The following is a 25,046-nucleotide window of genomic DNA, read 5'->3' as shown; positions in this document are numbered from 1 at the left end:
TCCAAACTTTTGAATGGTACTGTATATATAGGAAAACGTGTGGCCAGTATTTGGGTATGTTCCAGATAGACTCTGTGCAGATGATCAGATCTTTACAATGCCTGGAGAATATCAGGTGCCACATCAATGTCAAGATCCTGTAACACTGTGTATTTTAGTGTTAGACATTTGTGGTCCAGGTCAAAGGTAATTAGGCACCCACCGTGCAAATAGATATGACATACCACTGCAGCCAGGATTGAGTCCACATAACTAGCTCTCCCTCTGCCTACATCTTTTTTACAATCCTATAATTTGTACAGCGCTCCATGGTCCTTGTTCAGAATATCAATGGCTCAGAAAAGTTATAATACAGTCAAGACTACCCCTTGAAATGATCAAGAGTATGTGTTAATAATTCCAATTTACATAAATTCACGCCTCTGTGAACTCATTCGCGTTGTCCAAAGGTTATTTTGGCATGCGTGGCGTGCATGACCGATTTCAGTCTGTTCGGAAGTGACGACGTGGATAGATTTGTGACTAAGCCTGAGGGCAAAAATATTGGAGACCATAGACGACTGGTAACGTTGCGGAGAAAGACACCCAGGTAAGCGCTGAATCACTCAAGAATACACGTTTTATATAGCTAGCTAAATACATGGCTAGCAATCTTAGTAAGTTAGTAAACAGACCCAGTTAGCTAGCTTGCTGTGGAGAGACAAGAACGTTAGCTAGCAAACGTTAGCTAGCATTGTCAATTGAACTAGCAGCTAATTAGCTAACGTTATTAATTTAACTAGCGTAGTTGACGAATAATACAGTGATAAACTACACTGCAGTCTCAGGGGGTTGTGAAAATATTAACGTTAGTTATGTAACGTTAATAACACCAACAGCTTGCTAGTTACCTTCCTTGCGAACAGTTCATTGTGGATTTAGCACGTTATTTTAACAAAGCGAGAAGAGTTAACGTTAACTAGCTAGGTTAGCTTGCTAACGCGTTGGGTGGTCTCTAGCACTAAGTTTGCTACATTCCGTAGATTATTATGATTGTACCCGGCCAGTTAACGTTAGTTAGTTAAATAAATAAATGCACTTAGGCGAATATATATAGCTAGCAACTAGCCAAGTATAAAATGGGGCAAGTTTGGCTAGCCAGGACTGGCGTTGCTAAGATACAGTCACCAACACATTGCACAAAATGAGTTCTAGTTTGGGACTTCGCTACCTAGTTTAATTGGCCAGAAATTTTTTGTTTTTTAATTAATATCTAGAAGCAGGTATCTAGAAGCAGGCTACTGGTGGTATTTTCAGAAGCTCGCACAGACGAACGTATTAGGTTTCGAAGTATTTTAAAGAGCTAGTTTACCCATATAATGTTGCCTTATCTTTACCGAGTGGTAACGTTATATTGCCCACAAGAGACAGACGACTCATAGATCAGATTTGTTTACTAGCGAAGTTAGTTGCCATGCTGTGGAAGCACACGGATTTAGCAATTGTTTGAGAAGGGATTAAAAAGAAAATCCAATGGTTTATTGTCATTACACATAAATTCGCTCTGGCTGTATGTCAGTAAACGTCGGCAAAAAAAGTAATTAAATTGTTGCCAGCAGCACAATTCGTCACCAACTATATGGATAACATGAAAACTGCCTCTTCTGGGGTGAGTAAAATGGTCAGTGAGGTATTCTCTCATTTGTGTCTTGACGTAGCTAGCAGTGTGCGCTCTGAACGCTCCAACCGCCGAAACGTTTGGACTTTACGGACTCAATGACATGGCAATACTCTGAATTTACGAACGCCCAGAGTTTACTATGAGCACACTCGCCACTCCAGATTGAATTTATGAACACACCCAAAGTTAATTGGTCTCGTACACAAATGTGCAATTGTTATCGCAGGTGCAGCGAAATGCTTGTTTCTAGCTCCAACAATGCAATTATACAAAATACCTAGCAATACAAAACAATACACACACAATCCCAAAAGTAAAAAATTCAAATAAACAGCAAACGTGTATATATGTGTACATACACTACCGTTGAAAGTTTGGGGTCACTTAGACATTTCCTTGTTTTTGAAATAAAAGCACATTTTCTGTCTATTAAAATAACATATCATTGATCAGAAATACAGTGTAGACATTGTTAATGTTGTAAATGACTATTGTAGCTGGAAACGGCAGATTTGTTTATGGAATATCTACATAGACATAGAGGCCCATTATCAGCAACCATCACTCCTGTGTTCCAATGGCTTGTTGTGTTGCTTAATCCAAGTTCATCATTTTAAAATGCTAATTGATCACTAGAAAACCCTTTTGCAATTATGTTAGCTTAGCTGAAAACTGTTCTGATTTAAAGAAGCAATAAAACTGGCCTTTAGACTAGTTGAGTATCTTGCGCCTCATCATTTGTGGGTTTGATTACAGGCTCAAAATGTCCAGAAACAAATACATTTCTTATGAAACTTGCCAATCTATTCTTGTTCTGACAAATGAAGGCTATTCCATGTGAAAAATTGCCAAGAAACTGAAGATCTCGTACAACGCTGTGTACTACTCCCTTCACAGAACAGCGCAAACTGTCTCTAACCAGAATAGAAAGAGTGGGAGGCCCTGGTGCACAACAGAGCAAGAGGACAAGTACATTAGAGTGTCTAGAGAAACAGAGGCCTCACTAGTCCTCAACTGGCAGCTTCCTTAAATAGTACCTGCAAAACATCAGTCTCAACTAGAGGTCGACCGATTAGGATTTTTCAACACTGATACTGACTATTGGAGGACCAAAAAAGCACCAATCAATTAATCAGCCCTTTAATTAAAAAAAAAAAATATATATATATATATATTTGTAAAAATGATAATTACAACAATACTGAATGAACACTTATTTTAACTTAATATTATACATAAATAAATCAATTTAGTCTCAAATAAATAATGAAACATGTTCAATTTGGTTTAAATAATGCAAAAACACATTGTTGGAGAAGAAAGTAAAAGTGCAATATGTGCCATGTAAAAAAGCTAACGTTTAAGTTCCTTGCTCAGAACATGAGAACATATGAAAGCTGGTGGTTCCTTGTAACATGAGTCTTCAGTATTCCCAGTTAAGAAGTTTTAGGTTGTAGTTATTAAATGGAATTATAGGACTATTTCTCTCTACCATTTGTATTTCATTTACCTTTGACTATTGGATGTTCTTATAGGCACTAGTATTGCCAGCCTAATCTCGGGAGTTGATAGGCTTGAAGTCATAAACAGAGCTGTGCTTCAAGCATTGCTAAGAGCTGCTTGCAAACGCAGTAAAGTGCTGTTTGAATGAATGCTTACGAGGCTGCTGTTGCCTACCACCGCTCAGACTGCGCTATCAAATATCAAATCATAGACTTAATTATAATAAACACACATAAATAAGAGCCATGGGTCATTAATATGTTCAAATCCGGAAACTATAATTTCGAAATCAAAACGTTTATTCTTTCAGTGAAATACAGAACCGTTCCGTATTTTATCGAATGGGAGGCATTCATAAGTCTAAATATTGCTGTTACATTGCACAACCTTCAATGTTACATTATAAGTATGCAAAATTCTGGCAAATTAATTCCAGTCTTCGTTAGGAAGAAATGGTCTAAACACAGTTCGCAACGAGCCAGGCGGCCCGAACTACTGCCTATACCCTGTCTCTGCTTGCACAGAAAGCAAGAGAAGTGACACAATTTCCCTAGTTAATATTTCCTGCTAACATGCATTTCTTTTAACTAAATATGCAGGTTTAAAAAAATATATACTTGTGTATTGATTTTAAGAAAGGCATTGATGTTTATGGTTAGGTGCATTGTTGCAACGACTGTGCTTGTTTTCACGAATGCGCTTGTTAAATCATCACCCGTTTGACGAAGTAGGCTGTCATTCGATGATAAATTAGCAGGCACCGCATTGATTATTTGCAATGCAGGACAAGGTAGTTAAACTAGTAATATCATCAACCATGTGTAGTTAACTAGTGATTATGTCAAGATTGATTTTTTTTTAATATAAGATACGTTTAATGCTAGCTAGCAACTTACCTTGGCTACTTGCTGCACTTGCGTAACAGTTGGTCAGCCTACCACGCAGTCTCCTAGTGGAGTGCAATCGGTGTCCAAAAATGCAGATTACCAATTGTTATGAGAACTTGTAATCGGTCATGCCGATTGCATAGCCTGTCGGAAGGCAACGGGTGCAGCAAATAGGTTACCAAATAGATGATTAAGTTAAGAATATCAGTGGAAGAGAGGCCCAGCCAGGCATATAGCAATATTTAAAAATGCAATCGTGGGAATTGCTATTGCTTCAAAGAAGACAACGAAAAGACTAAACTAAAAGACATATCAAATTTCTCAACTTAATTGTGCTTACAGTATTGTTGGCACTAGCGGCGCATTGGCCATATCCCCGATGAGCGTGCGTATTCAGTTTTTAAGCTTTGGGTCAGTGCCACCTTGAAAAAAAGAATAATAAGATTCTGTTAATCTCTCCAGTCAAGTGTAAAAGAATTGCATGATAAAAAAGTCCTACTTTTTCCTGTGCAAGGAAAGAAAAAGGAATATCTGCTCTAGCCTAGGCCTACTCCACCACATGCTGCATTTAAGTATTTTTTGCGAACAGTGATTGAGTTATATTATTAGCTTAAATTATGACTATCCAATGTACTAATCACATTAGGAATAGTCAGATATCTTACATAACTCTGCAAATGTGATGACGCATGGAATGCACCCCCCGGTCGGCCCCACCTCTGACTCCTACATATGGCATGCCAATCACCAACACCTGAAATTCCAAGATCGTGACAGTCAAATTATAAACTACTTAGTATAAAATGTAAAATTTCTTCTAACTGTGAAATAAATATGATCATACCTAGTGCCGATATTGTATTGTCACCATTTCATATAATTGCCGACAGAGAATTTTCTCCTCAGTGTCCACTGAGCCGAGCACACATGCAATTCAAATGTATGCAGACTTGTTACAACTTCAGCTTTAAGCACAGGGATTTCTTCCGTCTGTGACCAAGAAAAAGTGGTTTTGTTTCATTTCTATGACATTTTTTCATGAATTGTGGGGTGTGAAACCAGACATTTAAAGTCAGCTCCGATAAGAGAGTGAAAGGGGAGAGCAGACAGATGTCAGTCGGAACCTGTCCAGAACCGCTCAGTCCCCCATATAGGGGACTTAACATATCATATTAATGGTTGGTGGCTAACCATAGAATGGATTGCAGTCTCTCCTTGTCTATAAGAAACCAATATGTAATTAATTTAGGTGAACTATCACTTTTTAAAATAGGACTGTAGAAAATCCAGCTTAGAGGTACAGGTAACTGCCAAAATAAAGGAAACGCCAGTATAGTGTCTTAATTGGTCGTTTGACCATGAGCCGCCAGAACAGCTTCAATGCGCCTTGGCATAGATTCTACAAGTGTCTGGTACTCTATTGGAGGGATGCGACGCCGTTCTTCTACGAGAAATTCCATCAATCTGTGCTTTGTTGCTGGTGTTGGAAAACGCTCTCTTGAGCGCCGCTCCAGAATCTCCAATAAGTGTTCAATTGGGTTGAAATCTGGTTACTGAGACACACACACCTTTTAAACCCTCTATGCTCCTTTGAGGACGCATCTTTTAAAGTCAGTGAGATCTCTTCTAACCATGGTAGTCAAAATAATGGGAAACTGGGCATTTTTATAATTGCCTCTAAGCATGGTGGGATGTTAATTGCTTTATTAGCTCAGGAATCACACCGTGTGGAAGCACCTTGCAATATACTTTGTATCCCTCATTTACTCAAGTGTTTCCTTTTATTTTGGCAGTTACCTGTTGCTCCAAGATGGTTGGCCACCCACTCCTGGTCTATGTTTCCTAAATACTAAAGGTTTGAATATGTGACAGTGATTTCTACAGAATTACACCACATCAAAGAAAATATTGATATTATTTTGATTTCAGGTGGTTGAGGCTGATTTGCAAACCTTGTCATCTACATAGGCAAGATCTTTTGCATTTATGCCTATGGTTTCTGTCTATCAGCTAAAACCTCAAAACCGGATATTGGAGGCAAGAGGCATTTCAATATAGCCTATTCTCATTTTATGACTTAACCTATATTCTGTCCATAAATGCTTACAAAAATGCATAGCCTCTAATTTAACTTTTGTTATTTAAAAAAAAAAGTACATTTATTTTTGGAGACACTGGCATATCAGAGTTCAAATAACCATCAAAATTGCTAAGAAGTTAAATAATCAAAGTAGTGGGAATAATGGTAGTGTTCTTGCTGAGGGAAGCACACTAATTAGTCTATATTTTAGCCCATTGTGTAGGGGAATTCTACTATTGACTTAGGCTACATAAGCTATTGTGAAAGACAAAATACATTTAACTGATAATAACATATCCTGAAGACTGCATGATATAGCCTAAATCTGCCCCTACACCCAACCCAAATGATCTTTCAATGTATTGTCCCACCCAGTAGAATAAGTTACACATTTGGGTTCACAATCTGTTTGGACAAATCAGGTCACTCTACCTAAATTCACTCTGGATGCTGCCTTTTGTTATTAAAGCCTAATGAACCTAGAACTAAATTGCCAATGACCAAACGAGTCGATTTAATGTAGCCTATGGATCTGGGCAAATTCAATTGGTGCATATATCAAATCAAATTTTGTCACATGCGCCGAATACAACAGGTGTAGACTTTACAGTGAAATGCTTACTTACAAGCCCTTAACCAACAATGCAGTTTTAAGGAAATACATTAAAAAAATGTAAAAGAAATGTAAGAAATAATAATAACAAATAGTTAAAGAGCAACAGTAAATAACATGGCTTGGGGTAGAAGCTGTTTAGAAGCCTCTTGGACCTAGGCTTGGCTCTCCGGTACTGCTTGCCGTGCGGTAGCAGAGAGAACAGTCTATGACTAGGATGGCTGGAGTCTTTGAAAAATTTTAGGGCCTTCCTCTGACACCGCCTGGTATAGAGGTCCTGGATGGCAGGAAGATTGGCCCCGGTGATTTACTAGGCCGTACGCACTACCCTCTGTAGTGCCTTGCGGTCGGAGGCCAAGCATTTGCCATACCAGGCAGTGATGCAACACGTCAGGATGCTCTCGATGGTGCAGCTGTAAAACCGTTTGAGAATCTGAAGACCCATGACAAATCTTTTCAGTCTCCTGAGGGGGAATAGGCTTTGTCGTGCCCTTTTCACGACTGTCTTGGTGTGCTTGGACCATGTTAGTTTGTTGGTGATGTGGACGCCAAGGAATTTGAAGCTCTCAACCTGCACCGTCGACAATCCACAATCATCTTCTTTGTCTTGATCATATTGAGGGAGAGTTTGTCGTCCTTGGACCACACGGTCAGGTTTCTGACCTCCCTTTAGGCTGTCTCATCGTTGTCTGTGATCAGGCCTACCACTGTTGTGATATCAGCAAACTTAATGATGGTGTTGGAGTCGTGCCTGGCTGTGCAGTCATGAGTGAGCAGGGAGTGCAGGAGGGGACTAAGCACGCACCTCTGAGGGGAGCCCGTGTTGATCAGTATGGCGGATGTGTTGTTACCTACCCTTACCACCTGTTGGCGCCCGTCAGGAAGTCCAGGATCCAGTTGCTGAGGGAGGTGTTTAGTCCCAGGGTCCTTAGCTTAGTGATGAGCTTTGAGGGCACTATGGGGTTGAACGCTGAGCTGTAGTCAATGAATAGCATTCTCACATAGGTGTTCCTTTTGTCCAGGTGTGAAAGGGCAGTGTGGAGTGCAATAGAGATTGCGTCATCTGTGGATCTGTTGGGGCGGTATGCAAATTGGAGTGGGTCTGGGGTTTCTGGGATAATGGTGTGGATGTAAGCCATGACCAGCCTTTCAAAGCATTTCATGGCTGCAGACTTGAGTGCTACTGGCCAGTGTGTATATGTGTGTGTGTGTGTGTGTGTGTGTGTGTGTGTGTGTGTGTGTGTGTGTGTATACATTTTTTTTTAATGCGTGACAAATGAAAGGTGTGGCTTGTGTGAAGAGGGTTAAATGCGTGTCTCACATGCCTAATGCGTGAGTTGGCAGCACTGCAAAGTTGTTTGGTTGGTTGGATCAGTGTGTCATGTCCTTTGATTACACAAACTACAAAGTGGTCCAGATTCTAAGCAAAATCATTTCCCAATGTATTTATCCATTATGGAACACACAGCCTGGTGTTGAGTTTTTCAGGTGGTATAATCTGTCTCTGAGGTCCTAAAAACTTTGATCAACACGGCTACACTTTTTATCTGAGGTTCTGTGAGTTTTCTGAATCTAGGCCCTGCAGGATGCATTGTCTGTAAGATAATGACTGATTGAACAGTGCTGTTCACCTCACAAGACAGTGGGTTACCAACATCTTGAGTTATGATGACCCGTGTCAATTCGCTTCATGCTTCAAACGGACCTCTTATTTCAGTTTCCTCCAATTTGCTTATCTCATTCAGTTTTTAGAATGTAGGTACATTTATATATTTTATATTGCGTGATCCTCTTCAGTGTTTTGCCTAAGTCAACACATTGTGTAACCTACTTGGGGAATCAAGCACCATCCCTCTTGATAAACACAATGCATCGATGTCTTGACTGACTTGAAACATTGTTGTGCACATGCTGGCGTCACTTGTTGACAGTGCATATATTTGATGTGTTCAAAGGTGTGGTGGCATGCCATGCAGTAAGTGTGACGTAAAGGGATAATGAAAAGGGTGTGGGTTTGCACAGTAAGTTTCCCTTTCCATGATTGCTGGGTCAGAAAGAGAAACCTAAGTGGGGAAACAGCTGGCCTATAAATGACTCCACAGTTTACTGAGGGTGGTGTTCAAGGATCAAATACAATTTTATATCTCATGCTTCGTATACAGGTGTAGACTAACAGTGAAATGCTTACTTACAGGCCCTTCCCAACAATGCAAAAGAAGAAAAGAGAAACACTAAAACAGTTGACATTTTATTTGTATTTTTTTTACCTTTATTTAACTAAGCAAGTCAGTTAAGAAAAAATACTTATTTTCAATGATGGTCTAGGAACACTGCCTTGTGCAGGGGTAGAACGTATTCAAGCACCATCCCTCTTGATAAACACAATGCATCAATGTCTTGACTGACTTGAAACATTGTTGTGCACACGCTGGCGTCAGTATTCAGACCCCTTCACTTTCTAATTTTTTTCCCCCTTTAATCTACACACTACCCCATAATGACAAAGCAAAAATAGGTTTTAGAAAAAAATGGGCAACATCACATTTACATAAGTATTCACACCCTTTACTCAGTACTTTGAAGTACCATTGGCAGTGATTACAGCCTCGAGCCTTCTTGGATATGACGCTACAAGCTTGGCACACCTGTATTTGGGGAGTTTCTCCCATTCCTCTCTGCAGATTCTCTCAAGCTCTGTCAGGTTGGATGGGGAGTGTCGCTGCACAGCTATTTTCAGGTTTCTTCAGAGATGTTAGATCGGGTTTAAGTCCGGGCTCTGGCAGGGCCGCTCAAGGACATTCAGAGGCTTGTCCCCGAAGCCACTCCTGGTTTGTCTTGGATGTCTAGGTCAGGTTTAATTCACCCAAAGGAATTAGGTCTAAACTAAATCATGATTTAAAGGTTTCTTCTCCATGCATTTGAACCCAACTGAAAATATGCTTCTGCCAATTACAATATTGAATGCAGATTGTATAGGATGTTGTGCCAGACAGTAATTTATTGATTTATTTTTTATATATATATATATATATACTGCTCAAAAAAATAAAGGGAACACTAAAATAACACATCCTAGATCTGAATGAATGAAATATTCTTATTATACTTTTCTTTACATAGTTGAATATGCTGACAACAAAATCACACAAAAATTATCAATGGAATTCTAATTTATCAACCCATGGAGGTCTGGATTTGGAGTGACACTCAAAATTAAAGTGGAAAGCCTCCCGGGTGGGGCAGTGGTCTAGAGCACTGCATCGCAGTGCTAGCTGAGCCACCAGAGTCTCTGGGTTTGTGCCCAGGCTCTGTCGCAGCCGGCCGCGACCGGGAGGTCCGTGGGGCGACGCACAATTGGGCTAGCGTTGTCCGGGTTAGGGAGGGTTTGGCCGGTAGGGATATCCTTGTCTCATCGCGCTCCAGCGACTCCTGTGGCGGGCCGGGCGCAGTGCGCGCTAACCAAGGGGGCCAGGTGCAGGGTGTTTCCTCCGACACATTGGTGCGGCTGGCTTCCGGGTTGGAGGCGCGCTGTGTTAAGAAGCAGTGCGGCTTGGTTGGGTTGTGCTTCGGAGGACGCGTGGCTTTCGACCTTCGTCTCTCCCGAGCCTGTACGGGAGTTGTAGCGATGAGACAAGATAGTAATTACTAGCGATTGGATACCACGAAAATTGGGGAGAAAAGGGGATAACAATTATTTAAAAAAATATATATAATTTTTTTTGTGGAAAACCACACTACAGGCTGATCCAACTTTGATGTAATGTCCTTAAAACAAGTCAAAATGAGGCTCAGTAGTGTGTGTGGCCTCCACGTGCCTGTATGACCTCCCTACAATGCCTGGGCATGCTCCTGATGAGGTGGCGGATGGTCTCCTGAGGGATCTCCTCCCAGACCTGGACTAAAGCATCCGCCAACCCCTGGACAGTCTGTGGTGCAACGTGGCGTTGGTGGATGGAGCGAGACATGATGTCCCAGATGTGCTCAATTGGATTCAGGTCTGCGGAACGGGCGGGCCAGTCCATAGCATCAATGCCTTCCTCTTGCAGGAACTGCTGACACACTCCAGCCACATGAGGTCTAGCATTGTCTTGCAGTAGGAGGAACCCAGGGCCAACCGCACCAGCATATGGTCTCACAAGGGGTCTGAGGATCTCATCTCGGTACCTAATGGCAGTCAGGCTACCTCTGGCGAGCACATGGAGGGCTGTGCGCCCCCCCAAAGAAATGCCACCCCGCACCATGCCAAACCGGTCATGCTGCCAAACCCACCGCCAAACCGGTCATGCTGGAGGATGTTGCAGGCAGCAGAACGTTCTCCACGGCATCTCCAGACTCTGTCACGTCTGTCACATGTGCTCAGTGTGAACCTGCTTTCATCTGTGAAGAGCACAGGACGCCAGTGGCGAATTTGCCAATCTTGGTGTTCTCTGGCAAATGCCAAACGTCCTGCACGGTGTTGGGCTGTAAGCACAACCCCCACCTGTGGACGTCGGGCCCTCATACCACCCTCATGGAGTCTGTTTCTGACCGTTTGAGCAGACACATGCACATTTGTGGCCTGCTGGAGCTCATTTTGCAGGGCTCTGGCAGTGCTCCTCCTGCTCCTCCTTGCACAAAGGCGGAGGTAGCGGTCCTGCTGCTGGGTTGTTGCCCTCCTACGGCCTCCTCCACGTCTCCTGATGTACTGGTCTGTCTCCTGGTAGCGCCTCCATGCTCTGGACACTACGCTGACAGACACAGCAAACCTTCTTGCCACAGCTCACATTGATGTTCCATCCTGGATGAGCTGCACTACCTGAGCCATTTGTGTGGGTTGTAGACTCCGTCTCATGCTACCACTAGAGTGAAAGCACCGCCAGCATTCAAAAGTGACCAAAACATCAGCCAGGAAGCATAGGAACTGAGAAGTGGTCTGTGGTCACCACCTGCAGAACCACTCCTTTATTGGGGGTGTCTTGCTAATTGCCTATAATTTCCACCTGTTGTCTATTCCATTTGCACAACAGCATGTGAAATTTATTGTCATTCAGTGTTGCTTCCTAAGTGGACAGTTTGATTTCACAGAAGTGTGATTGACTTGGAGTTACAATGTGTTGTTTAAGTGTTCCCTTTATTTTTTTTGAGCAGTGTATATTTTTTTGGTGGATGGGATGTGCGTTACTATTTTTTTTAAATCAGGACAATGTACATTCATAGTAGTATACATTTCTATAAGTTTTCCCTAGAATCGCCTAGTTATAGGCTTGACATCAGGTCATTTCCATCTATACAGATCTATGAGCACCAAAGTGACGTTTATAGGAGCATATCAGATGAAAGCCAAGAGTCTATTTCAGAAATTAAGGCATATACCCTACCAGTCAAGAGTTTTAGAACACCTACTCATTCCACGGTTTTTCTTTATTTGTACTATTTTCTACATTGTAGAATAATAGTGACGACATCAAAACTATGAAATAACACATGGAATCATGTAGTAACCAAAAAAGTCTCAAACCATCAAGCTCTATGATGAAGCTGGCTCTCACGAGGACAGCCACAGGACTGAAGACCCAGAGTTACCTCTGCTGCAGAAGATGAGTTCATTAGTTACCAGCCTCAGAAATTGCAGCCCAAATAAATGCTTCAGAGTTCAAGTAACAGATACATCTCAACATCAATTGTTCAGAGGAGACTGCGTGAATCAGGCCTTCATGGTCAAATTGCTGCAAAGAAACCAGAACTAAAGGACACCAATAAGAAGAGACTTGCTTGGGTCGAGAAACACAAGCAATGGACATTAGTGAAAATTTGTCCTTTTTGTCTGGAGTCTAAATGTGAGATCTTTGGTTCCAACCGCCGTGTGGGTGAACGGATGATCTCCGCATGTTTATGTCCCACCGTAAAGCATGGAGGTGTTATGTGTTGGGGTGCTTTGCTGGTGACACTGTCAGTGATTTATTTCGATTTCAAGGCACACTTAACCAGCATGGCTACCACAGCATTCTGCAGCGATACGCCATCCCATATTGTTTGGGTTTAGTGGGAATATCATTTGTTTTTCAACAGGACAATGACCCAACATACCTCCAGGCTGTGTAAGGGCTATTTGACCAAGAAGGAAAGTGATGGAATGCTGCATCAGATGACCTGGCCTCCACAATCCCCTATCTCAACCAAATTGAGATGGTTTGGGATGAGTCGGACTGCAGAGTGAAGGAAAAGCAGCCAAAATGTGCTCAGCATATGTGGGAACTCCTTCAAGACTGCTGTAAAAGCATTCCAGGTGAAGCTGGTTGAGAGAATGCCAAGTGTGCAAAGCTGTCAAGGCAAAGAGTTTAAGAAACATTACCTTGTCTGTAATTCTGTTACCAAAAACAAAGTAATACTGTGAAAACAGTTAGGACAACCTTTCGCTCTACCGCTCGGTCTCCAGTTAATGCCACCTCTGCCGGCTCTTACTTACACCTACTGTCACATACCGCATACCCTCTTTCCATTTACTGAAACGAGCATCCTCGTCCACTGAGCACCGACCAACACCGGATGTCCATGAACGTTGAAAAGTAGTTAAAATTTGGTCAGTCTGCCCTGGCCGGACCAAATCTAAACCAATCAGACATTTCACAAGTTTGGAATATCTTGTACAGTAGAGCACACTATAGTACAGTATAATGTAGCGATTGGGGGGGGGTTAATACAGTTACATATCGGGATATTCTTTTTATATATAATTTTGACTATGGCAATCTTATTTTTGCGCTAATTTTCTATACCTGCAGGTCCTGCACAAAAACTCCAGTATTTTTCCTTCATAGCTTGCTCTGTCTAAGTTGGAGCCCAATATTGTTTTCAGAACTTTTTATTTCCATGACTGATCAAAACTTTTCTCATGGCTTCTGTTGTCCCTCTGCAGCAGACATATAGTGAGCAATATGTTTGGAACGTCGAATCACAATAAAATCACAGTATCAAATCTCAATACATTTCGAATCTCAATACATATTGTATCGGCACCAAAGTATTGTGAAGTCAATGGCAATTCCCAGCCATATTATTGTACTATACTGAACTTATCTACTGAACTCTGCTGTACAGTACTCTGTGATGTCCAAACTTGTGAAGCATAGATGTCTATGATTGGTACATATTTGTTCTGGTCTTGTTTGGGGGCGGAGCTCATTACAATAATAGCCAGTGTGTAGAATAATACCCAAATATGCTAAAGAGAGCAACTGCACATTTCTGCCTTTGTACCTATTCAGGATGCATCACCTTGAAGAGAGTGATATTCAGATCCATAATTAGCCTATACATTTCTGTATAGTGCAGATCAGGAACCCATGATGTAAATTTACTTCACCGACTAGTTCAAAGACTAAAATATATCTATTTTTAAACTCAATGTGTCCTGTCATAGCTGACACCGCATTCTTTCTGCAGACATCTTTGAATCTTAATTCGGAGGAGATATGTATGATTTTGGTTGCATAAATGAGGGAGATTTGACCATAATTCTGTAACCAAATTTACCATCTGCACACTAATTCCAGTAAACATAGTAGCCCTTGTGCATAGAGTTGTATCATGTATTTTTTGGCATACTTTTTGGGGGGTGCATTTAAGTATAAAATCTGACTCAGTGTAATTCCGGCACCAATGTAATAATTCTTCTGTCTGAATATGCTAAATGTTATGATTTTCCTTTTTGTGCATTTGATGGGTCAAGATTCATTACGAACTACTAGTTTGTTCCATTGGATCGTCTCATGAAACTCTGTTTTTAATCCTGTGTGCTTATTACATCCACCCTAGACAGTAACCTTATTTCCCTGTCTCCTTTTTTCAGAGTTGGCTCAACTTTGTGGAGAACGGAGAAGAAAAGTTGAATCCAAGCCTAAGTGGTGGAGGCCTGATCTGACCCTGCCTACTCCAACCCCTCCTACTGCCAGATTTGTGAGCCTTTGTTGGCTTCCTGTCTGAGAGGGAAAAATCAAGGAGGAACATTTCTACAAAGGAAGCGCTGAAGTCTTCACTTAGGAAACAAGTTCAAACTGAATATCTGGAAAAGTGCATTATTTTATTGATTTGTTTTTGACTTGAGCTATAAACTGGGACGCTATACACTGGGATCAGTTGGGACCTACTTACTGTACCTTTTGGACTAGTGGTGTTGCAACATGGCGAAGAAAAACAGCCAGAAGGGTATGTGTGCTACCATTCGTCTCTGCCATGTTTTTAAAAGCAGATGAACTAGTATTGAAAATGCAATAACTAGTGTGAGTGCATTTTAAATGTTTAGAGTTGATTCTCAAAACATAGCTGGCACTAGGCTGAACGAGCAGCACTTGACATGCAACTTCATCAAGTGTCTACCAGATCTCTTGAGTTAGAATGGATCCTTTCAAAAACAATAGCTGGCGATAGCTGAGAGAGATTGACAGTATGAACTCACATCTGTGCAGTCCATTTTGGATGGGATAGGGTCCCAGCTTTTCTCCGGAATAAAGTTAAGCTATTTCTGAAATGAAGCTCTCCATTAGGACTGTCTTTGACTTGCAGAGCACAACATCTTCTGTTGAGTCCATTGTCATTGTTAAACTGTCCTCTGGCATTCTTTGGTCATGCCACATGTATTTGGGTCACAGCAACCCAGCTGTTTCTCATCTCATTGAGCTTACTTTGTTTGGGGCTGTATTCTTATCCATCTGATGCATAAACTCCTGCTTTGCTGACTCATTCTGTTTCTACAACTGTACATCAGTTATAACCGGTTCAAATTCAATGCAGATCTCGGGTCCTTTATGGCCAGTCCAGATGCCAATATTTCTTGAGTTTAATCTCATGGCTCTAGGGCCTGTTCTTTTTGGTCCTAGCATATATAAAGCCATTCGAAGTGTTGTAAAATCTTTAGGCCTCAAGCAACTTGAAACAGTTGTTAAACGTGTACATATTTTACTTGAGAGATCATCAAGCATCTTGTCACATTTGCCCATAAAGGAAATATCTTGGTCCTAATAGGTTTTTCATGTAAATCACCTCTGTCTGTTCCACATGATTTATGATAATCCCTGTGTTCTCTGACATGGTTTACTTTCAATACAAATAGGCCTAACTTTGAATGTCCAGGAATGACTAGGTATGGGGAGAGTTTTGTTTAGCAAATGATGTGCCTATCCACTTACAATTGTTTTGCAAATAGACCTGGGTCCAGCAGAAAACAATGAGAAATTCCAAATCAACCCTTTCTCCCTTTGCCCCCAGATACCTCTGGTATGGTGTTCGACACAAACTTGAAAATGGTTATGTCCCAGGGAGGGACTTTTGAGAGAATGAAGGAGAAGGTAAGAACTGCAAATTATTTCTCTCGGCATAACATTCCAATTGATTTGAATACATTAAGTACTATTCCTCTTTAGCTAGTAGGTTTTATTGGGTGAGAAGGCCCATGGCCTTAGGTTTAGCATAGTGATACATATCCTTTCTTAATTTGCCAGATCGTTCTCTTATTTGTTCTCTTCACAGATTAGTGCTGTCAGGGCCGTTGTTCCCAACAAAAGCAACAATGAGATAGTTCTGGTCTTGCAGCACTTTGAGAACTGTGTCGATAAGGCCGTCCAGGCTTTCCTAGAAGGTATGGAAATGCCATAGTGATAATTCTTGTTGTGATATAGAACAGACACCGTAGTCAAATGAATGGAAAATACCTTTTTGATTTCTAATTTAAGAATACACTGGTTCAAACTGCGTACATTAAGTACAACTTGTCACTCTCTTAATACCTGATGTTTTCCTCTCAGGTAGTGCTGTGGAAATCTTGAAGGAGTGGAATGTAACTGGTAAAAAGAAGGTAAACTTGTTTGTTGTCCTATACTGCAGGGTATTGCATTCTATATGCAAAGGCAACATGAGTATGATTGGAAATTTGGTATCATGCGTCATGACATTTTGAAGCACGGCCTATCCCTCATGTGATTGAGACGGCACTTTCTAAAACAAGTGCCAAAGATATTCTTCCAGTGGCAGCCCATCCAGATTTTGAGGGGAAAACGCTAACTTTAAAAGCCTTTAACTTTAAACTCTAAATGCTAGTCAAAGGAAATGTTTTTTGTTTTATTCTTTTTTTCACCTATTTGGCTTTGATGTCAGAAGCTCTAGCTGAAAATATGGCATCTGTGTCATGAGGACCTACAACCTGCTCAACCATTGCTATATGTGAATTATTAATGAACTTCAAAAGCTGTTTAAGTTTATATTCTAGTGGTTAAAATCCAACTTTGATTATTCAACATCCAGCCTAAGAAGAAAAAGAAGCCCAAGCCCCAGCCAGAGCCTCTGGCAGAGGAGCCTGCTCCAGCCGAGACCATGCCGCCCTCTGAGACTGAGAGTAAGGAAGCTGTGAATGGGTTCCATGCCAATGGCTCCGTGTTGGACGGAGACTCGCTAGACTCTCTGAGTGAGCAGTTGGATTCTGCCTCCTTGGACGCAGCTGAGTTGGATTCTGAACCTGCCACGTCGGACATCACAGGTATTGTAATGGAGTGTTCTCAGTGGCTTTATTTTATCCATCAGATGACCTTTGGATTGTTGCGACAATATAAGACTTTTGATAATCCTACATGTAGTTGAAACCAACCCCTACAGATCAGAAAACATCTTTCTCCTAACAGGTGCGGAAGCAGACTCTCTTTGTAGTGGCCCAAGCCCCACCCCTCACCATGCTCAAGGAGGGAGGAATCACCAGCCTCCCCGTGGCAACAAGTTCCGTTCCAGTACTAACTCCCAGCCATCCACTTCCTCTGTGCTCACCACTGACGAGAACCAACAGGGATCGTTTGGAGCCAAGAAGATTGGTTAGTGACACATTTCTTTAAAACAAAAATGGTAATGCCTTTGTTTTTCTAAGACAATAGGTGATGTCTAGTCTAACCTTGTTCTTTGTCTCTCAGCGCCCAACATTGACCGCTCTGTGAAGGACCTGCAGAGATGCACAGTGTCGCTCACTCGCTACAGAGTGGTGGTCAAGGATGAGATGGACTCCTCTATCAAGACCATGAAGCAAACATTTGCTGAGCTCCAGAGCTGGTACATCTACCATCATTACCTCCACTACATTAGTTTGTAAAGTTGTAGTTTATTTGGAATATGAACTTATGGTGGGATATAACAGCACAAATTCCCTTATTTTAAGCAGAATGTTTATATAAGCAATTTAGGAGCCTTGATTTTAAGGTCCAATGCAGCCTGCCTTAACCCAATAGCAAATCATTTTTGGGTAACAACTAAGTACTTTACTGTGATTTGTTTTAAATTAAAATGGTAAAAAAGAAACATAGCTTCTTAGCCACGAGCAATTTCATAAGCAATCATTTTGCTAGGACTGTCTGGGAGGGAGGGGAATATTTTAAACTAACTGTTAATGGAAGAGATGTTTGTATTTCTTTTTATTGGCCTATTCACTAATTTATCACCTGATGTTACCAGGCAGGCTAAAGCTCCAAGTGCATTGCTCTCAACTCTGCTCTACAACAACTACCACCAATATCTATTTCAGTGTAACATGTAGTCTATTGCTGTAGTCTAACTAGTGTTATTGTAGTATAGAAATGGTGAGAGTAGCCAAAATCAAAGTACAGAGACTATCTTAGAAATCTAAAGAATCATGATCCCTTTATCTTAGTAAAGAATGTAATTTCATATCTCTTCCCCTCCCCCGCTCTCTCAGCCTGATGGACAGAGAGGTTACTCTGTTGACAGAGATGGACAAAGTCAAAGCAGAGGCCAGTGAGTACAACACCTTTTTAATTAGCATTTGGACTTCAATGTATATTATACTTTATTTCTATTCTTACTATGTTTACATTTTTTTCTGAAAGCCTTTGTCCCAGAGTCGTCCTGCTGTTTAAACTTATTTGTCCATATATAGACACACACCCTATGTGTTTGAATACATATGCACTGAGCTTGACTGATGCTTTATGCACACTGTTTGATTAAATAATTAAGACACACTGTTAAAAGTTTCTGACAGCGAGTGACTGTGTGAGTGGTGGGCATTGTCTCGCTCTCCTCCCTACTGCAGCGAAAAGGCACCACGGCACAGTGTTTATTGTGCTGAAGCTGCCACATTACAGCCATTTAGGTTCTTTCTTGTTTGACTGGAAAGTTCTGTTACCGAAATTCCTAAGTTGTTTACGAAAAACATTCCCTATTCTCCATCCCTGTGGCCTCCGCAATGGATTAGTCCACTGAAATAGGCTCGAATCAGACAGGTGTCTTGTGAACCATAAAAAACTAAATTGTGACTGCTTGACTAAAGAAATCTGTCAACCAGCAACCTATCGACCAAACAAACAACTAAATGGGGTCAGCTCTACAGTTAAGGTATTCCAAATAGACTAACGGTCGTAAATGTATTTCCTCAGGGTTATTTTAGATGTTAGACATACCATAATCTTCTATGTAGTGAAACATGACAGAGCAAGACTGCATATTTCCACAAGTGGGCCATTCTGCCCTCATTCTTTCCTTCTTCCCAATGCACAGTGTTGTGTGTTCTGAGGCTGGAAAAAGTGAATAGTGTCAGGTGTCATGGCAGACTAAATGCTGTCTTTGAGTCGAGGTGTGTGGGGAATTGAGGGAAGAAGAGGGAACACTAGAGCAGTTCTTTGACATTACAAAAACCCAACATTCCTTGAAATGTACCAGTTTCTGCCCTAATCTCCCCTCGTTTAGATGTGTGTTACTGTTAATGGATGAGACTTGCTTTCTTCCCTTTTTCCCCTCATGAAAAAAGTACTTTGTCATTTGAATCTCTTTGGCAACTGATACACAAGGTGCTCTTCCTCTGGTCATGTTTTGCATGTGTTTATCCCCCCCCCCCCCCCTCTGTCCTGACAATGGTCAACACCAGGAAAAGCCTTGAGTTATTTATGGCTGCAGTGTTGTATCTGATCTATTTTGTAGAAACCAGTCAACTAATAGGCCTACCCTTTACCTTATAATATTGAGGACATGGCTAGTCCCAAGTTTCAGTATGGTATTGCCTCTGTGTGGATTTCTCTCTGTACAACTGAAGGCCTCTGAATATGGGGTGAGTGGTAAACTAATAATGTGTATCTGTTTCAGTGGCCATTTTGGATGGCCGTCAAAAGAGAGCAGAGGAGCTCCGCAGGCTGACTGACCAATCGGCATCCATGTCTGAGGACCAACTGAGTGAGCTGCGTGCTGACATAAAGGTAAGTTGACTACCGTAATAACACTTACACTATATAGTCAAGACAATTGTGCAACCGGCTCAAACTGTGTGGTGTGGGAATTGAGCCATGATCTGACCTAAGATGAGTCTGAAATCCCTGGTCAGCGATGATATGTTTTCTCTTTTTTTTTTTTGCAGCACTTTGTGAGTGAGCGTAAATTTGATGAAGACCTGGGAAAAGCTGTGAAGTTCACTTTCGAGCTAGAACCACTGAAAATGAGCATCACAGGATTTGGATCAGGTACAGTCCTTTGTTCTTCTCTAGTTGATGTCTTTCCTCTCACAGAAACTCATTGTTAGTACAGTATTGCATTGCTATTTGAAGGGCAGCATATCCATATCCTTGGTAGTAACACCCACAGAATTAAATAGAACACATATTTGTATAATAAACTCAGCAAAAAAAGAAACGTCCTCTCACTGTCAACTGCGTTTATTTTCAGCAAACTTAACATTTGTAAAAATTTGTATGAACATAACAATTTTCAACAACTGAAACATAAACTGAACAAGTTCCACAGACATGTGACTAACAAATGGAATAATGTGTCCCTGAATAAAGGGGGGTCAAAATCAAAAGTAACAGTCAGTATCTGGTGTGGCCACCAGCTGCATAAAGTACTGCATTGCATCTCCTCACAGACTGCACCAGATTTGCCAGTTCTTGCTGTGAGAGGTTACCCCACTCTTCCACCAAGGCACCAGCAAGTTCCCGGACATTTCTGCGGGGAATGGCCCTAGCCCTCACCCTCTGATCCAACAGGTCCAAGACGTGCTCAATGGGATTGAGATCCGGGCTCTTCGCTGACCATGGCAGAACACCGACATTCCTGTCTTGCAGGAAATCACGCACAGAATGAGCAGTATGGCTGGTGGCATTGTCATGCTGGAGGGTCATGTCAGGATGAACCTGTAGGAAGGGTACCACATGAGGGAGGAGGATGTCTTCCCTGTAACGCACATCGTTGAGATTGCCTGCAATGACAACAAGCTCAGTCCGATGATGCTGTGACACACCGCCCCAGACCATGACGGTCCCTCCACCTCCAAATTGATCCCGCTCCAGAGTACAGGCCTCGGTGTAATGCTCATTCCTTCGACGATAAACGCGAATCCGGCCATCACCTCTGAGACACAACTGCGACTCGTCAGTGAAGAGCACTTTTTGCCAGTCCTGTCTGGTCCAGCGACGGTGGGTTTGTGCCTGTAGGCGACATTGTTGCCGGTGACGTCTGGTGAGGACCTGCCTTACAACAGGCCTACAAGCACTCAGTCCAGCCTCTCAGCATATTGCGGACAGTCTGAACACTGATGGAGGGATTGTGCGTTCCTGGTGTATCTCGGGCAGTTGTTGCCATCCTGTACCTGTCCCGCAGGTGTGACGTTCGGATGTATGCGTTGTCTGCCACTGCGAGGACCATCAGCTGTCCGTCCTGTCTCCCTGTAGCGCTGTCTTAGGTGTCTCACAGTATGGACATTGCAATTTATTACCCTGGCCACATCTGCAGTCCTCATGCCTCCCTTGCAGCATGCCTCCCTTGCAGCATGCCTAATGCACGTTCACGCAGATGAGCAGGGACCCTGGGCATCTTTCTTTTGGTGTTTTTCAGAGTCAATAGAAAGGCCTCTTTAGTGTCCTAAGTTTTCATAGCTGTGACCTTTATTGCCTACCGTCTGTAAGCTGTTAGTGTCTTAACGACCGTTCCACAGGTGCATGTTCATTCATTGTTTTTATGGTTCATTGAACAAGCATGGGAAACAGTGTTTAAACCCTTTTTCAATGAAGATCTGTGAAGTTATTTGGATTTTTACAAATTATCTTTGAAAGACAGGGTCCTGAAAAAGGGATGTTTCTTTTTTGCAGAGTTTATGTATCTCTATGGTAACACCTGCCCTCGTGTCACCCTCCCTGTTCAGTGTACCACCCTCAGACAGGTTACTCCAGCCGCTCCCGCTGTAGCTCCACCTCCTCCTCCATCACAAGCCCAGGGTCCCTAGAAGCCCCACCTCCCTCCAGCTACGAAGGACGCCCTACCCAGCCAAACAAAACGGTTAGCTCACAAAGCAACCATAAACATGCAACTAAGTTCTCATTAATGTTGTCTCCTTAGGAGTAATAATTATCAACATATGATTGTTTTATTTGATTTAACTTTGATTTTAAACTTGAACTTTCAGACTTTCCTAGGCAACAGGCGTTACACGGCGGGTCCGGGGTACCACTCCGGTGGGCAGCGGTATAATGGCGGCTCCTATCGTGACAGGAACCCCAATCGTGGAGGCTACCGTTCCCAGGGCTACCAGGGCCAAGGCGATGGCCCCAGCCATCCTACTGCCACACAATCCTCCAACTCCACAAGAGCCCCTTCCAACTCCGGTCCATCTTCTTCTTACCGTCAAGACCACCCTTCTCATAACGGTCTGCCCCAAAGGCCTCCGCGGACACACTGCCCCTGACACCGGAACTACCTGGCCCATTTGCCAAACCCCCTACTAACCCTGGCATTCCACCCTCAATACCCTGCCCCTTCCACCCCACTAACTCCTCTCAATGAAGAATAGAATACAAGTTTACATATTTTTGTCAATTGAGCTGTAGTGCCACCCATAGGCAACCATTCATCCTCCTAACTTGAAAATTAGCTACCCATGTTCTGCCACTTTCTCCATACTTTAGAATGAGCTATTAAGACCTATTTTCTCATGCCTGTTGATATAGCAGCTACCCAGGTCCCCTTATGTGAGTCTGTGATTTAACACTGGCCTCTGAAATAGCAAATATTATCTGGTGATGCGTTTATATGCATTTTTATTTGATCTGTTATGATTTATTTTAGTTTTTGTTCTCGCGCATCAAATTTTTATTTTGCTTTAGGTTGCAAGTTTTTTGCAGTCTATGAAACCATTTCAGTTCCTTATTTTAGACGATACATGACACCCTTACTATGGTTTCACAAGTATGTATGGGAGATTGTCATCAATGGCATAGAATCAACACTACGTAATTGTATATTATTATTTTAGAGCTTTCCATATATACTGGTTGCTCCTGTAAATAATATGTACTCATTGAAATGTATGATGAATATGTTGTTAATCAGAACTAGCAGGTGAACCAGAGGTAATCACGTCGGTTGTCTGAGAGCAGTTTATTCCCTCCCTCACATGTAAATTCATTTTTTTTTTTTTTGTGGATGGTTTATCTGTCCTCCCTATTGTTATTGTATAATCCAAGGAGAGGGCTCCTTTTTTTTTATTACATACATCCTTTATTATGTGGGACTTCTCAAATCTCAGGTATGAGAAAGGAACCTACACTCCCCTTCACGTATGATCTGAATTAGGACTTCCTTTTGTTAGTACATCTATTCTGCTGTTATTTGGTCTTCTCATTCTTTCCTTATGTTTAGTGTGTGTCAGACAGGACCATAAAGAGCATACACTTGACATGCTCGTATCACATTGCAACTTCCTTTGCCTTTCTAGAAATGCAAAGATGCTCGCATCACGAACACTGTTAAGCGCACACTCTTCTGATCTTTTACATTACTGAAAAGTGAGCTGTAGGAACTTTGTCCTTTTTGATGCGTTTACTTTCCTCTTAATTGTTTCCTAGAGAAGAAAAAAATTAGATCAAATTTGTCTATGCTGTTTCGGTCTTATTTTGAACATGTTTTATGGCTGCTGAGTTGGCACAAATTGGTAAATGGTAATGCCAGGATTTAAGATTCTTTAATGTCTACAATAACTGAACAAAATCTGGAGAAATACCTCATTGTTGCCCCTTGTACACTGCCTGGGAGCATAATGTTGCTTTTGGGACTTTGCTTTACAGAGGCCTGAATGTTCTTTTGAAATGGGGCTTGGTATGGCTTACCATTTAAGCGAAAGCAGAGTGGTCTCATGTCAAGCTGCAAGGCATGTGTATAAGATCATACAAACTAGCTGTTTCCTCTGTGTACCAAAGGGTAATACTGATGAGTAGAATAATTGAGAGAAACTTAGACTAACTGCCCCTCCCCCCAGGTACTTAAGTCTTCTTATAGGAGTGTAGTTTGGTCATGAGAAAAATAACTTAATTTGGGTTTCGTTATATTGCACATCAATGTAAAGATTATGTGGTTCTGGTTTGTTCATTGGTTTACAAAGTATTCTGTGGAAGTGCAGAGTATACAGTAGGGCAGATCACTTGGCATGTACATTTACATTTTACATTTAAGTCATTTAGCAGACGCTCTTATCCAGAGCGACTTACAAATTGTATCAGCAACTGTGCTTGAGCAGGTAAGGCTTGGTAGCCAACACCAAGATCTTCCAGCCTTCAGCAAATCTCTCCTCATCTCAGATCTACACTGTAAATATAGTCTCAGTAATCATAATGCACAGTAGTGGAGATGCATGCATTACAGTACAGAGCATTCTATCCCCACAACACTGCTAGTTGTTACCTTTTGGTGCTGGGCATGTTGAGGTTTGATTTTAATAGCTGAACTGATTCTGCATAGGGAATGAATGATGCCTGTCTCAATCGCTCTTTTACCAAATGTATGTAAAGTCACATTCACAGCATTCCAAACTATCTGGATAGGTTATCGCCAAAGAGATCATATTGTCTTGTTCGAGTTGCTGCCTTTTTTTCTTACTCTGCTTATAAATAATAATAAAAAATATGATTGTTTTACAATGGGATAATCTATTCTAGGTTGAGTAACATTGTTTCTTTTACATTTTTTCTTTCCTGAATCTTTACTGTATATATGTAGCTATAATTTAGTTGTGCTCACATGGTGCATTTTGTATGTTATATACATATTGAGCATATGGTTTACCTATGACAACTGTAAACTTAAGTGCCTTCGCTTGTCTCCCTCCAATTCATTCACTTACCCCCCCCCTTCCCTACCACCTGGTATGGACCAAAGACATCTGCCCTCCCCATCCATTCCAATACAAGCGCCACTTGTATACACGGCCCACTTGTATACACGGCCCATTCCAATAGAAGCACCCCCCCAATACACAGAAAGGCACACTTTTCCTTTACTATTAAAAGATTGTTTGCAATA

At 41.7% G+C, this 25,046-nt stretch overlaps 1 protein-coding gene across 2 annotated transcripts; it reads left to right on the top strand.

The window, feature by feature from the left end:
• The first annotated feature begins 479 nt into the window (after positions 1–479).
• On the top strand, positions 480–25,046 carry LOC129860720 (spermatogenesis-associated serine-rich protein 2-like). 2 transcript variants are annotated; one of them, XM_055931407.1, is made up of 13 exons: positions 480–589; positions 14,572–14,927; positions 15,987–16,066; positions 16,248–16,356; positions 16,523–16,572; positions 17,019–17,250; positions 17,393–17,575; positions 17,672–17,807; positions 18,448–18,506; positions 19,851–19,960; positions 20,119–20,221; positions 21,898–22,031; positions 22,159–25,046. In XM_055931407.1, the coding sequence occupies exons 2-13, from the start codon at positions 14,903–14,905 to the stop codon at positions 22,435–22,437; spliced, it is 1,500 nt and encodes a 499-aa protein (XP_055787382.1). In that variant the 5' UTR covers positions 480–589; positions 14,572–14,902; the 3' UTR covers positions 22,438–25,046. The 2 variants fall into 2 exon arrangements, with proteins under 2 accessions (XP_055787382.1, XP_055787383.1); XM_055931408.1 differs by lacking the exon at positions 480–589 and adding an exon at positions 5,839–5,905.

The sequence above is a fragment of the Salvelinus fontinalis genome, chromosome 8 (assembly GCF_029448725.1).
Source record: "Salvelinus fontinalis isolate EN_2023a chromosome 8, ASM2944872v1, whole genome shotgun sequence".
Taxonomy (NCBI): domain Eukaryota; kingdom Metazoa; phylum Chordata; class Actinopteri; order Salmoniformes; family Salmonidae; genus Salvelinus; species Salvelinus fontinalis.
The sequence above is the reverse complement of the archived record's forward strand: the minus strand, read 5'-3'. Positions and strand labels throughout refer to the sequence as shown.